The 17,754-nt window shown below is 39.0% G+C and overlaps 1 protein-coding gene across 1 annotated transcript; it reads right to left on the minus strand.

Annotated features, from left to right (window-relative positions):
• Positions 1 to 199: 199 nt before the first annotated feature.
• LOC140817263 (alpha-glucan water dikinase, chloroplastic-like) lies at positions 200 to 16,615 on the minus strand. The gene is given in 36 exon segments (XM_073176902.1): positions 200 to 553; positions 664 to 779; positions 1,032 to 1,124; positions 1,398 to 1,571; positions 1,684 to 1,782; positions 7,392 to 7,502; positions 8,117 to 8,242; positions 8,375 to 8,507; positions 8,687 to 8,790; positions 8,886 to 9,099; positions 9,309 to 9,415; positions 9,502 to 9,678; positions 9,768 to 9,851; positions 9,968 to 10,120; positions 10,234 to 10,293; positions 10,385 to 10,447; positions 10,524 to 10,586; positions 10,907 to 11,092; positions 11,205 to 11,294; positions 11,405 to 11,567; positions 11,769 to 11,903; positions 12,330 to 12,418; positions 12,530 to 12,670; positions 12,770 to 12,868; positions 12,980 to 13,087; positions 13,164 to 13,502; positions 13,680 to 13,904; positions 14,435 to 14,588; positions 14,677 to 14,768; positions 14,887 to 14,965; positions 15,076 to 15,142; positions 15,145 to 15,184; positions 15,329 to 15,373; positions 15,708 to 15,989; positions 16,269 to 16,362; positions 16,481 to 16,615. Coding segments are annotated over 34 exon segments (4,404 nt in total). The 5' UTR covers positions 15,978 to 15,989; positions 16,269 to 16,362; positions 16,481 to 16,615; the 3' UTR covers positions 200 to 348.
• Positions 16,616 to 17,754: the final 1,139 nt, after the last annotated feature.

Genomic DNA, 17,754 nt, shown 5'->3' on the forward strand with positions numbered 1-17,754 from the left:
TTTCTCTTATCAGTTCAGACTTTTTGAAAAAACAACCAGCACCAATTTTTTTCAGTCATCAAGACTTTTTTCCTACACAATTATGTGCAAATATATAAACTACAAATTTGAACACGCTTCAATTAGTACTTCATCAAGAAATATATTAGTTATCCTTCATGCCTGTAAGTAATTGAGAGTTATTTTGGGATTCTAAAGCTTATGCCAAATGCAATGTTCTTTATTACTGGTATATGATGACTGAGTTCAATAAAACTAAGCTATGTTTAGAGTGTATATAATTCAAGTCCTGCAATATATCGATCCATGGACAAATTCTTCATATATATGATGTTTGACCATGCATGATCACATCTGAGGTCTCGTTTGGACAACATAGATCTTACCATCCTTAACGACACCTTCGACATCTTGTGCCGATCCATAAATATCCTCAATAGCACTTCCTGCTTGGGCTATGGTGCTGAGGATTGAACACCGGAAGTTATTGTCGACAATCAATGGGTCAGATGAGTAATCAAGCACTACTTCCTCCTCTTCATCCATTGGCACACTGTAAGAAACGATAAAAAAAAAAAAAAAAAAACATGTATAAAGGTGAATCACAATTTTTTTTAAAAAAAACATAAGCTCGTCAATTCTCTAAATTCTGTCAAGTGTTACCTATCATAGAGCCCAGCACCAGCATAACCTTCTAGATCTTCACCATTTGAATCTGACCTGAATATCATAGACCGCTTTATATAAAGGCCAACAGGTTTGCTGGGGTAACCCAAAACCTGAAAAGGTTCAAAGGATGTACATGTACAAAGTTAGGCTCCGTATACTGAACACAAATCACACTCATCATCTTTTCATGATGCGGCTTGCCTGTAATTTCTCAAGTACTAAAACAACAATTTCATTGATTCAATTTTTAAAAAATGGATGGCCTAATAAAAAAGGCGGATCGCAATTTCACTATCCAGATAGTTCATAATCTAAAAGGGATAACATTCAGAAGTGGTTCGAGTCCAAGATAATTGATTTACCTGAGGAGAATTGAGATCATTTTTCTTGCAAACGAAGCTCAAAGCACGGCCTGGATACGCTCCCACCAGTGTCTCTCCAAGCCCCTTAACCACCTATTAGATGAGATGTATAATTTATTCAGGACATGCATATATAAAAGCATCGAGAGACACTGCTCGTCCAAGGTTACAAGCCTTTGGTAAAGATTCATCAGGAGTTCAAGTTGTAGCCATAGAATATTGAACAAGTCATGTCTTTCTCTGTAGAATCTGTGTATATAAGTGGTACAAAGATATGTCCAAGTCACTTAGTAAATCAACATTTCCCTCTTATTTGCCATATAATTGACACCAAACATTAAAGTGAGAGGACATAATCTGGGGTACCTCACAATATATTTCTGATGAATCCCCAGAAGAAGGATTAGTAGTGTGGATAACAAATGCGTAATCAGCATTTATTATTTCTTGGACAAGGACCGCCATGCAAAGATAGTCATGATCAAGTTTCACTTTTCTTGTGCTGAAGTATGCCCTATCGTTCCATTTAGAAGCCCATACCTAAAAACACAGATAATGATGAAGTATAAGGCCATACTAAAATAATCAGCAGAATTTAGAGGAAACCAGAAGAAATTCCACCTAAAAAAAGCAAGGTATTGTAAATGCTCACCTTCTTTATGGCCATCCATGCTTGTTCCCATCTTCGTGAACCTTCATCACCAGGCCAAGGCATGTCCGACTGTTGCATCACATCTTTAAGCTCTTTGACCTGGAACAAGATTATGCAAGTAAAATTCACCTGACATTTGGACGTGGAATCATTTTTTTCAACGAAAACTGGGTCAATTCCTGATAACTTGGTCATCTTCTCCAAAAAAATAATCATATACATTCAATCACCAAAACTTAGGTTCAGAATCTAGCCTTTGAGATCAAATTCATAATTAGAAGCAATTGATTTGAAAGGAAAGGAAACACTCAAACTAAAACTGGAATAGATGTGCCTGCAGGTATCTCTTTCTGACAAATATTTGAAGTTTGTTTATCATCAAACCAAGTGGTGGTCTGTCACGACCAGCCCACTCCCAACAAATACCGAGCCCAACCCAACGGCTATGAAGGATATTGTTTATCAAAGGCACACTCATGGGAAATACAAGAGGATAGATTAGATCATAGGATCACAGGATTCTATGTTTATCTTGTTTTTAAATAAGAGGTTATCTCATTTAGTTGGTTTGGATTAGATAGGGTTGTTTATTAGTTAGGAAGATATCTTCTAGGAAGATATCGATGGGATTAGATTGGGATTCTTATCCCTTAGTTTGGTTTGTCAAATTCTGTATATAGCTATCAGAAGTGACGAAATAAAGATATGAAATTTGTGTTGCTTCTACTAAGTCTGAGATCGTGAGGTTCTCTCTTCAACGAGCCTCAATTCCCAATTATCAAAAATAGCGAGACGTGGGCGGAAATCCCAGAAACACGCTCACACCCTTGCGAGTGGTGAATTCTCACTTAATCGCCCCATAACTAGATCCATTACCCGTGAACGTAACAACTTGGTATCAGAGCCAGCCGCTATGGGGGATTTGCTTTCCATGCACAGGCAGCTCGAAGCCTTCATAAACATGTACAAGGAGGACAGAACGGCGAGTAACCAGCGACAACAAGAGAACGACCAGCGACACCGGGATCTTGCCACACGCCTGGAAGAATTATCGATCCAAGTCGCAGCCACCAAAACAGAAACAGCGCCTGACCTGGGCGGTGACAACAACCACGTGGATTCTCGTGATACGTACTCCACTGGCCCACGCATGCGGGAAGGGAAAGACAACTCGTTTGTCATACCTAGATATACCAGGTTAGACTTTCCGTGTTACGATGGAAAATCAGACCCCCTGACGTGGCTCAATCGTTGCGAGCATTTCTTCGACCACCAACACACACATGAGGCAGACAAAGTGGGGTTAGCATCCTTCCATCTCGAAGGCAAGGCTCAGCTGTGGTTTAGCAAATTGAAACGGGATCAGCCCGATATTTTGTGGATGGACTTCGCGGAACAATGTGATCTCAGATTCGGCCCACCCCTTCGAGGAGATACCTTTGGCGATCTTGCCAAACTACGTCAGACAAACTCGGTGAATGATTATCAGGAACACTTCGAAGAATTGCTGGCCCGTTCGGGTCCCATAACATCGAGACAAGAGACACAATTGTTCATTAGTGGATTGCGAAGAAACATCGCTATAGAAGTTCAAATCCATCGCCCAAAAAACCTCACCTCGGCTATGAATCTAGCACGATTATATGAGAAACGGAACGACTATCCGAGAGAGGAAACACGAGCACCGTTACGTAGCACCAACAACCAACAACAGCCCCAAACTCCTAGGATCAAACGATTGAGTCGACTGGAGCTGGAAGAGCGGCGTTCTAAGGGGCTCTGCTACAATTGTGATGAACGATACACACCAGGGCATCGATGCAAACGGTTATTTTTGTTGGAAGGAATAGAAGATGACACGTACGACGATAAGGACCCTACGGAAGAAGAAGAACCACAAGAATTTGGAGCCTCTATACATGCAATGGCGGGCCCCCATGGTGCGAAAACCATGCAGATTTGGGGGAAAATACAAGACTGCCACGTAAGGGTCCTGATCGATTCGGGAAGCACGCATTGCTTCGTGGATACACGGGAGGCCGCCAAGCTGGGATTGTCCGTGGAAACCTGGCCCACCCTAAGAGTGTCTGTGGCCAACGGCGAACAACTCCAATGTTCAGGGGTATGCCGCGGGGTACAGGTTGTTCTGGGAGGAGCTCGATTCTATGTGGATCTGTTTTTGATACCACTGGGAAACTTTAGTGTGGTCTTGGGGGTGAATTGGTTGTGCACGTTGGGCGCCATCAATTGGGACTTCACACACAGGGTCATGAATTTCCCACATGAAGGTAACCCGGTCAGCCTACAAGGAGACGATTTTGATGCAAGTTCAGGCCCTTTTGCATTCACCATTACAGAAACTAACGGCAGGGACCTGCCTAGCCTTCAGGCGCTGCTGCTGGACTTTGAAGAGATCTTTAGGGACCCTAAGGGGCTGCCACCACGACGACAACATACACACAAAATTATATTAACCCAAGGGACAGATCCTGTAGTGGTTCGACCTTACCGCTATCCCCACGCGCAAAAAGACGAGATTGAAAGACAGTGCGCCGAGATGTTAAAACAAGGAATTATCCGACCCAGTACTTCACCCTTTTCATCACCCGTACTATTAGTCAGCAAGGCCGATAAATCACGGCGTTTCTGTATCGACTACCGGGCTTTGAATGCACGAACTGTGAAGGACAAGTTTCCAATCCCAGTGATTGAGGAACTGTTGGAAGAGCTTAATGGGGCCCAATTCTTTACCAAGCTGGATCTCCGAGCAGGATACCACCAAGTCCTGATGGATCCAACATGCATTCCCATGACCGCATTCAGGACACATCATGGTCACTTCGAATTCTTGGTTATGCCCTTCGGGCTAACAAATGCTCCCTCCACTTTTCAGGCCATCATGAACACTATCTTCGGGGATTACCTACGCAAATTTGTCCTTGTCTTCTTCGACGATATTTTGGTTTACAGCAAATCTTGGGAGGAACACTTGAAACACTTACGCCTGGTCTTCTCCACGATCAAGGCACAACAGTTTTTTCTGAAGCGATCCAAATGTTCTCTAGCTCAAACAGAAGTAGCATATCTCGGCCATCGAGTGACGCAATCGGGGGTCACAGTCGATGGCGATAAAATTGCTGCCATCGCTAACTGGCCGGCCCCCTCCTCTATCCGCGCCCTTCGCGGGTTCCTAGGCCTTGCGGGGTACTATCGCAAATTCGTCAAGAACTACGGAATTATTGCCGCACCCCTGACCGGCCTCCTTCGCAAGAATTCCTTCGTCTGGTCACAAGAAGCTACTCGATCCTTCGAGGAATTGAAGAAGGCTATGACATCCACACCCGTCCTTGCCCTCCCGAATTTTTCAGAACCATTTGTGATCGAATGTGACGCATCAGAAAGTGGATTAGGAGCTGTTCTTCTCCAAAATGGCCGCCCTATTGCATTCTATAGCCAGGCCTTGGCTCTGCTCCACCGAAATTTACCGGCATACGAAAAGGAGTTGATTGGGTTGGCTAAAGCCATCCGCCACTGGCGAACATACCTATGGGGGGTTTCTTTCTTGGTGCACACCGATCATTACAGTCTCAAATTTCTGTTGGAACAGCGTATCACAACTTCACCTCAGCAACGATGGATTAGTAAGCTGTTAGGATTTGAATTCAAGGTGGAATACAAACCAGGCAAATCCAATGTGGTCGCCGACGCCCTCTCAAGAAGGGATGAACCCGACAGTAGCTCTATTTGTGCTCTATCAATCCCACGGCTGGAATGGTTGGACAAAATCAGAAGCGAACTCGTCTCTAGACGCGAGTTACAGACCTTGATCGATAAGGTGAAGGCGGGAGAAGCTCTTGGACCCTGGGATTTCTCTGATGATCTCCTTTGGTATAATCAGAGGGTTTTCGTACCTCCAGATTCGAATTTGACAGGTACCATCATCACTTATGTTCATAGCTCGTGCCATGAAGGATATTTGAAGACTATGCATCGCGTCCAGCGGGACTTCTACTGGCCACGCATGCGCGGCGACATAAAAACATTTGTGGCAGAATGTGAGGTTTGCCAACGCAATAAGACTGAAAATTTGAAGCCTGCCGGGCTGTTACAGCCCCTTCCAGTTCCTCACCACGTATGGACGGACATCTCGATGGATTTTATCGAGGGACTTCCCCTATCACAAGGGAAAAATGTTCTCTTGGTTGTGGTTGACAGATTTTCAAAATATGCGCATTTTGTTGCCCTCTCACACCCTTATACAGCAGTTATGGTCGCGCGGATTTTTTTTGAGAATATTTTCAAGCTTCACGGGTTGCCCGAGTCTATTGTTTGCGACCGAGATGTCACATTTACCAGTGGATTTTGGAAGGAACTATTCCGCTTGAGTGGTACACAACTTTGTTTTACGTCGGCTTACCATCCTCAATCGGATGGCCAAACGGAGGTGGTTAACCGTATCGTGGAGATGTACCTTCGCTGCTTTTCAGGTGACTTCCCAAAAAAATGGACCACATGGCTTGCATGGGCTGAATTTTGCTATAACACCAGCTTTCATTCATCCTTACGTTCGTCACCATTTGAAGTTGTCTACGGCCGACCACCACCGCGTCTTCTATCATACTGCCCAGGGGTCGCGAAATTAGAGGCCGTCGACAAAGAATTACAGGCCAGAGACGAAGTCCTAACACATCTCCGGCAACGCCTCCTGCACGCCCAGAACCTCATGAAGACCCAATATGACTCCTCTCACCGGGATGTCCAATTCTCCATCGGGGACATGGTTCTGGTACGCTTACAACAGTACCGCCAATCGAGTGTGGAAAAGCGGGTGAACAAGAAACTCTCCCCACGTTACTTTGGCCCATTCGAAGTTATCGCACGCATTGGTCAAGTAGCATACAAACTCAAGCTTCCTGACTCCTCCTTGATCCACCCAGTCTTCCATGTCTCCTCTCTGAAGACATTTAGGGGCAACATTCCCCACAGCGCAGACCTGCCAACGCTTAACCAAGACGAACCACCGCAGCCACTGGCCGTTCTCGATTCCAGATTCCGCCAGGGACGTCGTGAGCTGCTGATTCACTGGGCCGGCCTCTCACCCACCGAGGCTTCGTGGCAGGATGCTTCCACCTTGGCCGTAGAGTTTCCCTCATTTGTGATCGTGGACGATCACGTGTCTCCACAGGGGTGTAATGTCACGACCAGCCCACTCCCAACAAATACCGAGCCCAACCCAACGGCTATGAAGGATATTGTTTATCAAAGGCACACTCATGGGAAATACAAGAGGATAGATTAGATCATAGGATCACAGGATTCTATGTTTATCTTGTTTTTAAATAAGAGGTTATCTCATTTAGTTGGTTTGGATTAGATAGGGTTGTTTATTAGTTAGGAAGATATCTTCTAGGAAGATATCGATGGGATTAGATTGGGATTCTTATCCCTTAGTTTGGTTTGTCAAATTCTGTATATATAGCTATCAGAAGTGACGAAATAAAGATATGAAATTTGTGTTGCTTCTACTAAGTCTGAGATCGTGAGGTTCTCTCTTCAACGAGCCTCAATTCCCAATTATCAAAAATAGCGAGACGTGGGCGGAAATCCCAGAAACACGCTCACACCCTTGCGAGTGGTGAATTCTCACTTAATCGCCCCATAACTAGATCCATTACCCGTGAACGTAACATGGTCCAAGAAGAACATACCAACTGAGGTGGAGCTGAAAGTTCCAGAACCTTGTCTCTAATTTCACCGAGAGCACTGAAATCCCCTCCATCTAATTTTGTTTTTAGAACTTGCAACTTAGTAGCCACTATCTGCAAAACATGACAACTTCACAATTCTGCCAGATTGATTCATTTTATTACTGAGTTGACACATATTTCAGCAATGTGCAAACAAGTACATCCAAAGAAACCACCTTATACAAGAAAATTAATCACACAGAGAACAAACTTCATGCCAGTTAAACTTGGAGGTGACCCAGTGTCGGCCAAGGCACATGGCATTGTTTATATAACTGACAAAGTAACATTTTTCTCCAATTTATTGCAATGTCTAATATGTAAAGCATCTAGAACAGGAAGAATGACAACTACTTAACAAGAAACAGAAGAAAGTAACAATTTATTAACAAGTAGATGCCAACCAAGGACATTCCTTCAACCTCAGTTTGCTCCAAACAGCGATAATACCCTTTTCGTAAAAATCTAATATTCTCATTCTTAAAGTTAGAGGCGCTTACAGAAATGATAGAACTTTCCTAGGTAAAATAAAAATTCTATTCTAGCAGTAAGATAAAGGAATGAGAAGAAAATGCTTGGAATTTAAAATATATGTGTCATTCCAAATAAACCATGCAAAATTTTTACTTTATTTAGAGAAAACAAACAAAAGGATAGGGTAGTAAACATGAGATGCACGAAATGACCTTGTTCAAATCATCTGAAAGGACTGTTTCAAAGACACCAAATGGCAAGGCAACAGAAGTTGGAACATTGATCCAACTCGGCACTTTCACTTTAAGATGAGCAATATTGCGTGATTTAGCTCCAACCTGTACAGATACAATCTTGCAATGCTTAACACAAGACAAGTGACCTTCAATAGCATTTGTTGTTCATATTTCATTCTGCTACACATTAAGCATAAGAATGAAATAATATTCTCAACAGTACTGTGGGCTGACCATATCACTGGTAAATTCCTCGGAACGTATTGCATATCTTCCAGCAAATTGCTTTCTAACCAATGCCACAGGTGGTGCAGAAGAAACAATCTTGGGGTCAACTGAACTTTCTAGATCATCCTCTTGCATCTCGCTGCAGTTAATGTAAAAGGGAACCATTCATCTCCACATAAATGGTAAAGTTTGTCAGCTTTAAAGTTTAGATTTGATCAAAGAGCACAAAATCTGAATAAAGAACAAACGAAACAAATATAATTTTTATCTGGAATATAAAAGCAAGTCAGCGGCTAATTAATTTCCACCACAAAATACCTGTATACTACATCTGCAGATGAAGGTTTTAAGAGTAATAACTTTCCTTCATTTGCCTGGATATCAGCCAATATATTGGAGTCAAAGCATGTGGCGAAACAAACCTACACAAAGGAGAGAATTCAAATGGCATGTCACCGGGATACTTTTGATTGTCAGCAATCACACTTTTGAAACCCAAAAGCTAACAAAATACTACCTTACTGTTCCGTGCTCGAACAGAAACATGGGATAGAACATCAGGCATATCTGGGGTCAGTACTGCCACAGCACCATCAGGAATTTCTTCTTCCCCTCTAACAGATTTGGCCACCAAAATTGTTGGTTTTGAGAAAGATTTGTTCTGGACGGACAGCAACTCATCAACCACAACAACATATCCAATAGCTTCAATGGGGCTAATGACCTGCCAGCTGTTTCAGAACATAAAACTCATATCATCAGGAAAATCCTAATGTATGGATTCATGTTCGCTAAATAAATGCCTGAACTGAGCAAATAAAATCGGATTCTGGTAATAAAATTTGTTAGGTTTTCGTCGTAAAATAATGTGGTTTAGATTGATGCATCAAACAAAAATATAATCTATTTAGACTGAAAAAATAGAACATAACATATCAACCTTCCTAGATGGGCGGTTTGTCGGAGAATCGGATCGAGTCTATTAAGAAGTGAGGACAATGAAGCAGCTGACCCACCCCGAATAATTTCTTCAGTAAAAATTTCGACCTACATGAAGCAATTATAGATATTTACTCTATAAGCCACGGCAGATGGTGAAAAAAGGACCCTGTTTAATATCTATGATTACATACAGCTCCCTGATCCACGCCAAGCAGTGCACCCAGATACTGGGCAGATGGTTGCAGTAGTTCATGTAATGACTCGGCCTTGCCTGCAAGTGCAAGTCTTGTTCTGTCAAGGACTGATTTGGCAAACATTGCCCAGTGATCATCGCCGGACTTCAACATGGTCAAAGCCAGATTCCATCCCTTGCAAAAAGAAAATGAATAATGAAATATTGGAGGTTAAAACAGAAAAGCAGCAGTGATGGATATGTTTTGTTCAAACTCAACCTCACCTTCAAGCAGTAAATAAGGTCCTCATTATTGTCCACTGAAAGCGCAAGGTTTTCAATGACAAGGGAGATGAAGTACATGATTTTCTGGATGAATATAATCCAAAATGAAGGAACACGAGCATGGAAAATCATTTAAAGATTGAAATATATAACAAATATAAAGTTACATAGATAAATGTAATCAATTTGGCAAAACACACCTCAGGACTTGCATTGCTCAGTTCTTCATATCCACGTTCTACAGCTGTCCTAACTGTAGAATCAAGGGCAATATCCAGGAATATAAGATCCTTAAGCCGTTCGTTTGATTGGGAAAGCATCGGTCTAAGCTCCTCCCGAGCCTCTAGCAATCCCTGAATGTAGGAATATTCTCCATATCCAGGAGAACAAAAAATATAACGGTGCTTTGATCACTGAATTAGGGGTTTGGGGAAGGAAAGTGAAACTACCAACAAAATTGATGTACCTCAAGAAGGGCTTCAACATTTTTCTCTTCAATATTTACCAGAATAAATTGAAGAAGTTCCTATATCAATAACAACAATACAGAAAGGTTTTATTTATTATTGAATAAGCCATGATTGAATCATGATTCAAATGTTTTTGTTTAATATCACCTGAAATCCGGATGGCAGACCGGGTACTGGATTTATCTGCACACCAACCATGAATCCTTGTCCCTGACATGAGTTAATAACACATGTACATTAAAAGTAAAGAAAATTGGTAACAATTAAGTCATGTTGAATGCATTACCTCAGTTCTGTATCCCATACAATTTGCTATAGCAACCTCTAGATCTGCCCCTGAATGAACTGCCTGCACTCGTATACACGTTAGATTAAAATTTGGAGAAAGGCCCAATAACGAAGGGAAGAATGCTTCACAGAAACAATCTTCTTCAGGCCAAGATTAGAAAAACAGAAAAAGACACCCTAAATTGTGAACTTTTCATCTGACATTACTTCTCACAAAATTTAAAGTAACAGTTTCGAGCAGCTAGAGTAAATACCATATTTATGTACTCTGCTAAATGCATCAAGTTTTAGAAATTAGCTGCATACAATCATGCAGATTAGAATCAATCACCATGTTCCAGCAACTTAATATATCGTTTCAACCATTGATCATACTCTAACCTTCAGAGTTCTCAAGTAATTTTGAAGATCACGCAACAGTCCATCCTTCTGATCTCTTCTAAAATTTGGTTCACTGTGGATTGCACGGTCATAACCAAGAAGGCGCTCTTTTGTTATGCCATTATCATTTAAGGTCTTCCAGTAAATACTAATGTCAAAGTCACTCTTAATATAGTCAATCAATGCCTGTGATACACAAATATCATTAGTACGATTCAAATGAAATCACATATATGGTATAAATTCTACCAAAGAGATTGTTAAATGTGATGAGAAACTAGATTGACTTTCTAGATACCTGACAAATTACAACATCATCTGGACTGGTGTTATTGTGTAACTTTTGATGCCATTCCTCCATCATCCCACCCTTGCAGTCATTGTTTCTCTGCGGTTCAATTTTAAAACATGAAACATCATCAAATCCAAAAGTTACGAATTTGAAAAAAAAAAACGAAGAAAAATGATGGAGCAAAACATAACACTTCTGAAGAAGACCTGAATGACTAAAATTTCATCCCTTATACGTTGCCCCACATCACCTTCACCTCCACGACCAACAGTGGACATAATCATACGTGTAATTTCTCGATAGTGTGGATGACTTCTGTAGACTTTCTGTAGTAAATCCGTAAGCCTGTCCTGAGCTTTGCTTATCTCACTGCCCACCAAAAGATTCATGGGAACGAACAAATTTTATATACTACACAAAAAAATTCTTTTTCATAACGTAAAAAAACCGGAAACTATTAGAACAGATGTCCAAGGAAATTCTTGAGGCATACAATTAGCTCTATCCAAATTTCCAGACGTCCAAAATACATCTATAAAATCAAGCAAAGAGGACGCGTAGAAGTCTTACCGTGGTTTTACATTGTAATTTTTGTTCCATACGAGTTGTCTAGTAGTCATGAATCTCATCCACACAAGAATCGCAGCAAGACCGAGTTCACCAGCATTTGTCGCTTCTTCCATCAAGTCTGCAGCAATATTGAATCTGCGGGAAATTTGTTGCATGCCCTCTTAATATGACACAACAATCATCAGCTTCTAAGAAATTAAAATGTGTTACTATCTAACAGCATTTCAGATGGATTAGGGGATAAACAGAAAACATGTAGGTCACAAAGAATTTTCCCTCAAGTTAAAAGTCAATTCCAGTATTCAGAAGGGGATGCACGAGTCTAAATAAGAACTATGCTAAGAAGCGAATCAGAAGATTGAAAAAAACTAAAATAACAATAATCTGAGGAAGGAAATTGGAAACAGAAGGCAATTGCATCACCAGTCGAAGCTGAATGAGTTTGTGGTGCAAGAAAAACTGTTTTTCTTTGGAAATAGTTACGTCCCTATAGATTTAAAACATCGAGAAGCAAATAATTAGAGGAAATAAGGGGCGCCTCAGTCAGTAGAGATTACTCACCGATGCATAAAGGACTTCTGTGCTTCACTCTCTAATTCTGCTATTTTACCTAACAGAGCTTTTGATGTCCCTCTGCCATCCCCAGCATCCTTTCATGAGCAGAATATTTAGAATAGGTTGGCAATACCGTAAATGTGAAGCAACATATGAGACTACATGATAGTACGTGAAGACAGAATCACAAGAATTCAAATAACAACCTTTTGAACCTTCCGAGATTCAGCTGTAAAGTCGATGTAAAAGTCTGACCCACTGTTATTTATCCATTTCCCATCAGAAAAAAGAACAAATGGCATTCCTACAAATTTTTCATCATCAATTGTGATTTCTAATGATTGGACCTGTAAGTCAAATAGACAATGAAATGAATCTCACATAGCTCATTGATTTGAAATCAATCTTAAAAGCTACTCATTCTGACAAACTTTTCTTTGACAAACCTTGTAAGGTTGATTATCAACAGAATTGGTTGAAAATTTTGTTTCAGCAGCCTTAGTCAAAGAAACTGAATCAGCCGGCAGTACACTTAAAGGAGGAGCCTAAATAATTTCCAATTGTCTTTATCAGTTCTTGGCAACAAGTCACCACTATAGCTCAACAGGTTCACTTTCTAAATTAACATGAAAGATTCAAAAATCTTTTATACATACTGCCCATTGTCCAGGTCTTTCAGATAAAGCCCAATGAAGAACAACAGATTTGGGAAGATCTGTTGCTAGATAAACTTTCGTCTTGCCAGAGGACTTTGCTACAAGAACCTTTTGAAAAAGAAAATATCAAAAAAACTTTGATACAATTCTTAACTCGAAAAATGCTTTGATGCTGCTTATTCACCTGAAGTTCCTTATCAGCAATCTTATAAATTTTTTTGCACAAAACAGGGTCAGCAATGTGATTCTCTTTTTCCTTCACAAACTGTTGAACTTCAGAGAGCACTTGTGTTTCTGAGTAGACATTTAGTTCTTTTGGCTCAGAGGAAAACTTAGTTAAAAGCTGCATCACATCCCTATTCTTGCGTTGAATTCGTTCCACCATGAAAATTTTCTTTTTTGCCAGTTGCTTCGCAACTTGAGTTTTTATCTCTCCTTTGACTATCTTCTTTTGTATGTCCTCAAGGGAAGATCCCTTGTCTAGCTCAACCTGCAACTCTTTTCTTGCTTCTTCAAATTCTTTCTGTTAAATATACAACACTAGATTAAACGAAAGACTTGAAACAAGCAATGAGAACAATCCATGTGCAACCCCACTGTATTTAGCAGAACAAGAAACATATTGGACGCAAATAAACTATTTGTCATTCAGTATCATGATTATCAAATTTATAAAGCATCTGAGAGATTTGAAATTTACTAGTTGCTGTTCTGGAGAATAGTTTGGCTTGCCTGCTTTCTCCCATCTTACATACGCTTGTATTTGAACAAGATCATCTAGAATATCACTCTCTGTTCCTGAAACAAGTTTCTCCTTGCTCTCTCTTATATCATTTTTGCTCGTTAACTTTGTTCGAAGGTCCTGAATTGAAGAACCCCTGGCTATTTCTTCAAACAGCTCCAATCGAGCAGCCTCGTATTCCTCCTGTTTTTGTGGATTTTATCAAATGCATAATCAACAGTAGAAGCAATATCCTACAGCAAACTAAGTATTCCAGACAATGAATAAATTAGCACAATTGTTGCCACAAACAATAAAAAACTATCGAAGTTCACAGAATTTTAAAAATTCTAGTGAGCACATTTCCATGTATCTGAAGCTACAAACTACAAGGACAGAAAATTCATTTGTTTTTGGAATATTGGATCATTAGGATCGCCCCAGCAAAATATTTTATGGTCTGTGATGATGATATCAAACATATTTACCAGTTTCACATTGCACAATATCACGCTCAATTTCTCAAATTTACACACTGAAAGTCACAGACCAAAAAAATCCACGAAGTATGTGTTTTACGTTTCACAAGAAAAAGAACGAGCAAAACTTTAAGCAATGAAAGTTAGGAGCTTGAATTCAAATTTCTCCAGAAATCTCAAAAATTAAAAGGGGCGTCAGAACAGAAAAGCATCACGCTTGTTCTTTACAAAAACTGAAGGGTAAGCACGGCATACCTTCTCTTGTTCTGGGGTATAAATTTGTTTTCCATTCCTTTCCCATCTCAAGTATGCCTGAATTTGCACAAGATCCTCGGGGACTGAAACACTTGTTGTCCTTGATTCTCTAGCTGGTAATTGAACACGAATATTTCCGCCGTTGTTCTTGTACCTAAAAACATAATTGGTGCAAAGGGCTGCTATTAACTTAATGGTTCAATGCATGGACTCGAAATTTCTCGGACATAAAGTTGTTTTACCATTTATTTTGGGATTCATCAAAAATAATAAACTCCAGAGCTTGTATTGAAGGATCATCTATCTCTAGTTTCAGGACTGCATTTGATCCGAACTAAGAAAAAATCACCATATCAAATCATTTTATCTAAAAGATTAGTCATAAAACGATTCTTACTGTGGTCTAAGAACACATTTAATTAGTTTCACTTAAGCAGCAATCTGAAACATACTTTCACAAAAGGAGTCCTAAGTGCTTGGTTCTGATACACCATAGTTCCAACTGGACGGCGTTGAGGCAATATCCAATTTCTGGGTAAAATTAAAAAAAAAATGAAAATTTGCAGATGGTACTAGTTTGCAAATCTAGTGATGCTCGAACATATTGGTTGATTAAGATTTCTTAGTCCAGTTATACATACTTGTTTTGGGGTTTTACAGCTCCCCAATGTAGAAGAAGGCTGTCTCCACTGCTTGTTACTTTAATATGACCACTGCCACTGATCCTGATGTTGGGCTACTTACTTCAACCTGTTTTTTTATTCAATATTATACATTTAAAAACAGACATGATATGATCTATCATCGCAGGAGTATTCTAAGAACATGGGTCGATGGATGAAATGATGATTAATCTGTAATCGACATTCTCAGGATAAATCTTACTGTGATTACCTGTAATTCAACATTTCCATCCAGGTTGAATTTCTCTACAAGCAGCTGGAAGTAAAACAAATAAAATCAAATGAATGTCCAATTAATCATATTTGCCGCATTCACCATTGAAGCCCACCAGTCATTTTAACATGGTTTTTTTGGCTGATACTTTGACAATCATTCTCAGCCTTATTACAATTTGAATTTTTTCTTCCAATGGTGACAAAACAACAGACCATAAAATCTCATAAATCGTGATCATGAGGATCATTGTCTAATATTAGCGAGCATTAGACAAAGGCTCTCTCACACCATGTTTTGTGAATCTATTTGATTTAGACTTAGCTAGATATTACTATCATCTCAAAAAGGCAAACATATATTTTGGAACTCTCACCTCAGAAGATGGATCAGTGGCCAAAACAGCCTGAGATGACCTCGTAACAGCACGCTGCTTTGCCATCCGTGAAATAATTTTTTTCACAGTTAATCTTTGGCCATGGAGTTCAGTTGATAAAGGCAATTGGTGTGTTTGTGAACTTGCTTGAGGCTGGAAAAAAGAACTTCTCCAACTTGAAATCGAAGAATTGGTTCTCCTCTTATGCTCTAATCTGGTAGGAGAAAAGTAATACTGAAGCAGCAAGTTGTTCCCTACAGCACCGCTCATATTCTTTCAATCCTACAAGATTAATATGAAAAATTCACCACCTCTAAGTCATTATGTTCAACACCATTACACCAACTACATAGATCTTGTTCAGAGATGTAACGTCTTTTCTCCCTTTGAGTCGCATATTTATAAACGCGTACACCTTGAAATTCTCTATTTTACAGTATCATGCCCCACAGTTGCTCCGTCAAAAATAGCAGCACATACAGCCACAGGAATGAAGATATGAAATTGCAAACACAAATGCCAGAGCTTAGCTTACGCTCTGCCAAAAAAACTTGATCTTACCGATGGCAGTACGAAGTATTTTCCACTTCTTGAAGCCCACAAAAAAAAATTCATGGCTTCAAGCGAATACTTATCGAATTCATCTTCAAGAATTCTAAAAAACAGTAACATGCAGTTAAATTTATAACTTGAACCAATCCAAAATGATCGAATCGATTCTGCAATCCCCCAAAAAAATAATAAAGAAGGAAAATGAGTTACAAATTATGTACCTGAAACTGGAATCAACAAGGATTCAGTAGCAGAAATCAATAATTATAATTATAATTAAAAAAATACACTCTCTCTCAGAGAGTAAAAATAAGCGACTGAGAAATTGGAAAATCGAAGAAGCAAAGGAAAGCGAATGCGTTGATATTGGCAAAATAATTCAATTCGATTTATATTTATATTGAAAAATAAAATTTATGAACAAAAATTAATAATTGTTTTTATGAATCAAGTTTTATAAAATTGACAAATAAAAAGATTTAATATGATTTTTTATGAAGAAGTTATTGTTGGCCCTAAATTTTAAATAGGCCAAATTGATCGAGCCCAAGCACAAATTTTTTTTTTAAATATGTCCAAATTGATTGAGTCCAAGCACAAAAGAAAGTAAATAAGCATTCTCAAAAACTCCAGGCAACTCTCTGCAGAATTGTCATAGATTTAGTTAAGATTTCTCAGTCATATTTTAGTATTCTCCTACATATTCTAGTACTATTTTGTTATATTTTTCATATTTTTGTAATCTCCTACTGATTTGTTGATACACAATCATTTTGAGAGTTTATTTCATCAAGTTCTATTGTTTTTCTTTCGTTTCGGCGTTGTATTTGTTTAGGAAACTATAATGAATGGTCAGATTTAGTTTCCATAATCGTTGTGTTTTTAAAAGTTAAATTTTTATCATTTTTATCCAAATTGGTGTGTATCTTCACATCTGACATATCCACAAATCAAATATTGTGCAAATATTTATTTTTTGTAACGTAACATTTTCATGTAAAAAAAATATGAATTCATTACAATGATGACTCGTTATATTTAATATGTGATTATTCCAAGTTCGGAAGGCGATTAATTAAATAGTAGATTTTTAACGAGACGATCAATTATGTTTATATTTATAATAATAATAATAATAAATAATTTTGAAATTATTATTTTTAATGAGATGCGTGAATAAAAAATTCATCTTATAAAATTGATTCGTGATAGTTATGAATTTTCAATTCATGAGAAGTAGTTGTTACGAGAAAGAAAATCTGCTAGATTATAGGAATAATATTTTCTGTTATAGGAATGTATATATTAGTCAATAGTTGTAATTGATTTTGTATATTATGTTTCCTAGAATAGCGCAACCTATGCTCTGTATAAATTCATGTTGTTCTTTAGAGTAAATATACAGAAATTCTCCCAATATTCACTTCTTCTTTCATGGTATCAGAGCATTGAACCTGGTGACTCTGAAATCTTTCAAACGCTTCCGCAATTGTTA

Source organism: Primulina eburnea, chromosome 16 (assembly GCF_022965805.1).
Source record: "Primulina eburnea isolate SZY01 chromosome 16, ASM2296580v1, whole genome shotgun sequence".
Classification (NCBI taxonomy): domain Eukaryota; kingdom Viridiplantae; phylum Streptophyta; class Magnoliopsida; order Lamiales; family Gesneriaceae; genus Primulina; species Primulina eburnea.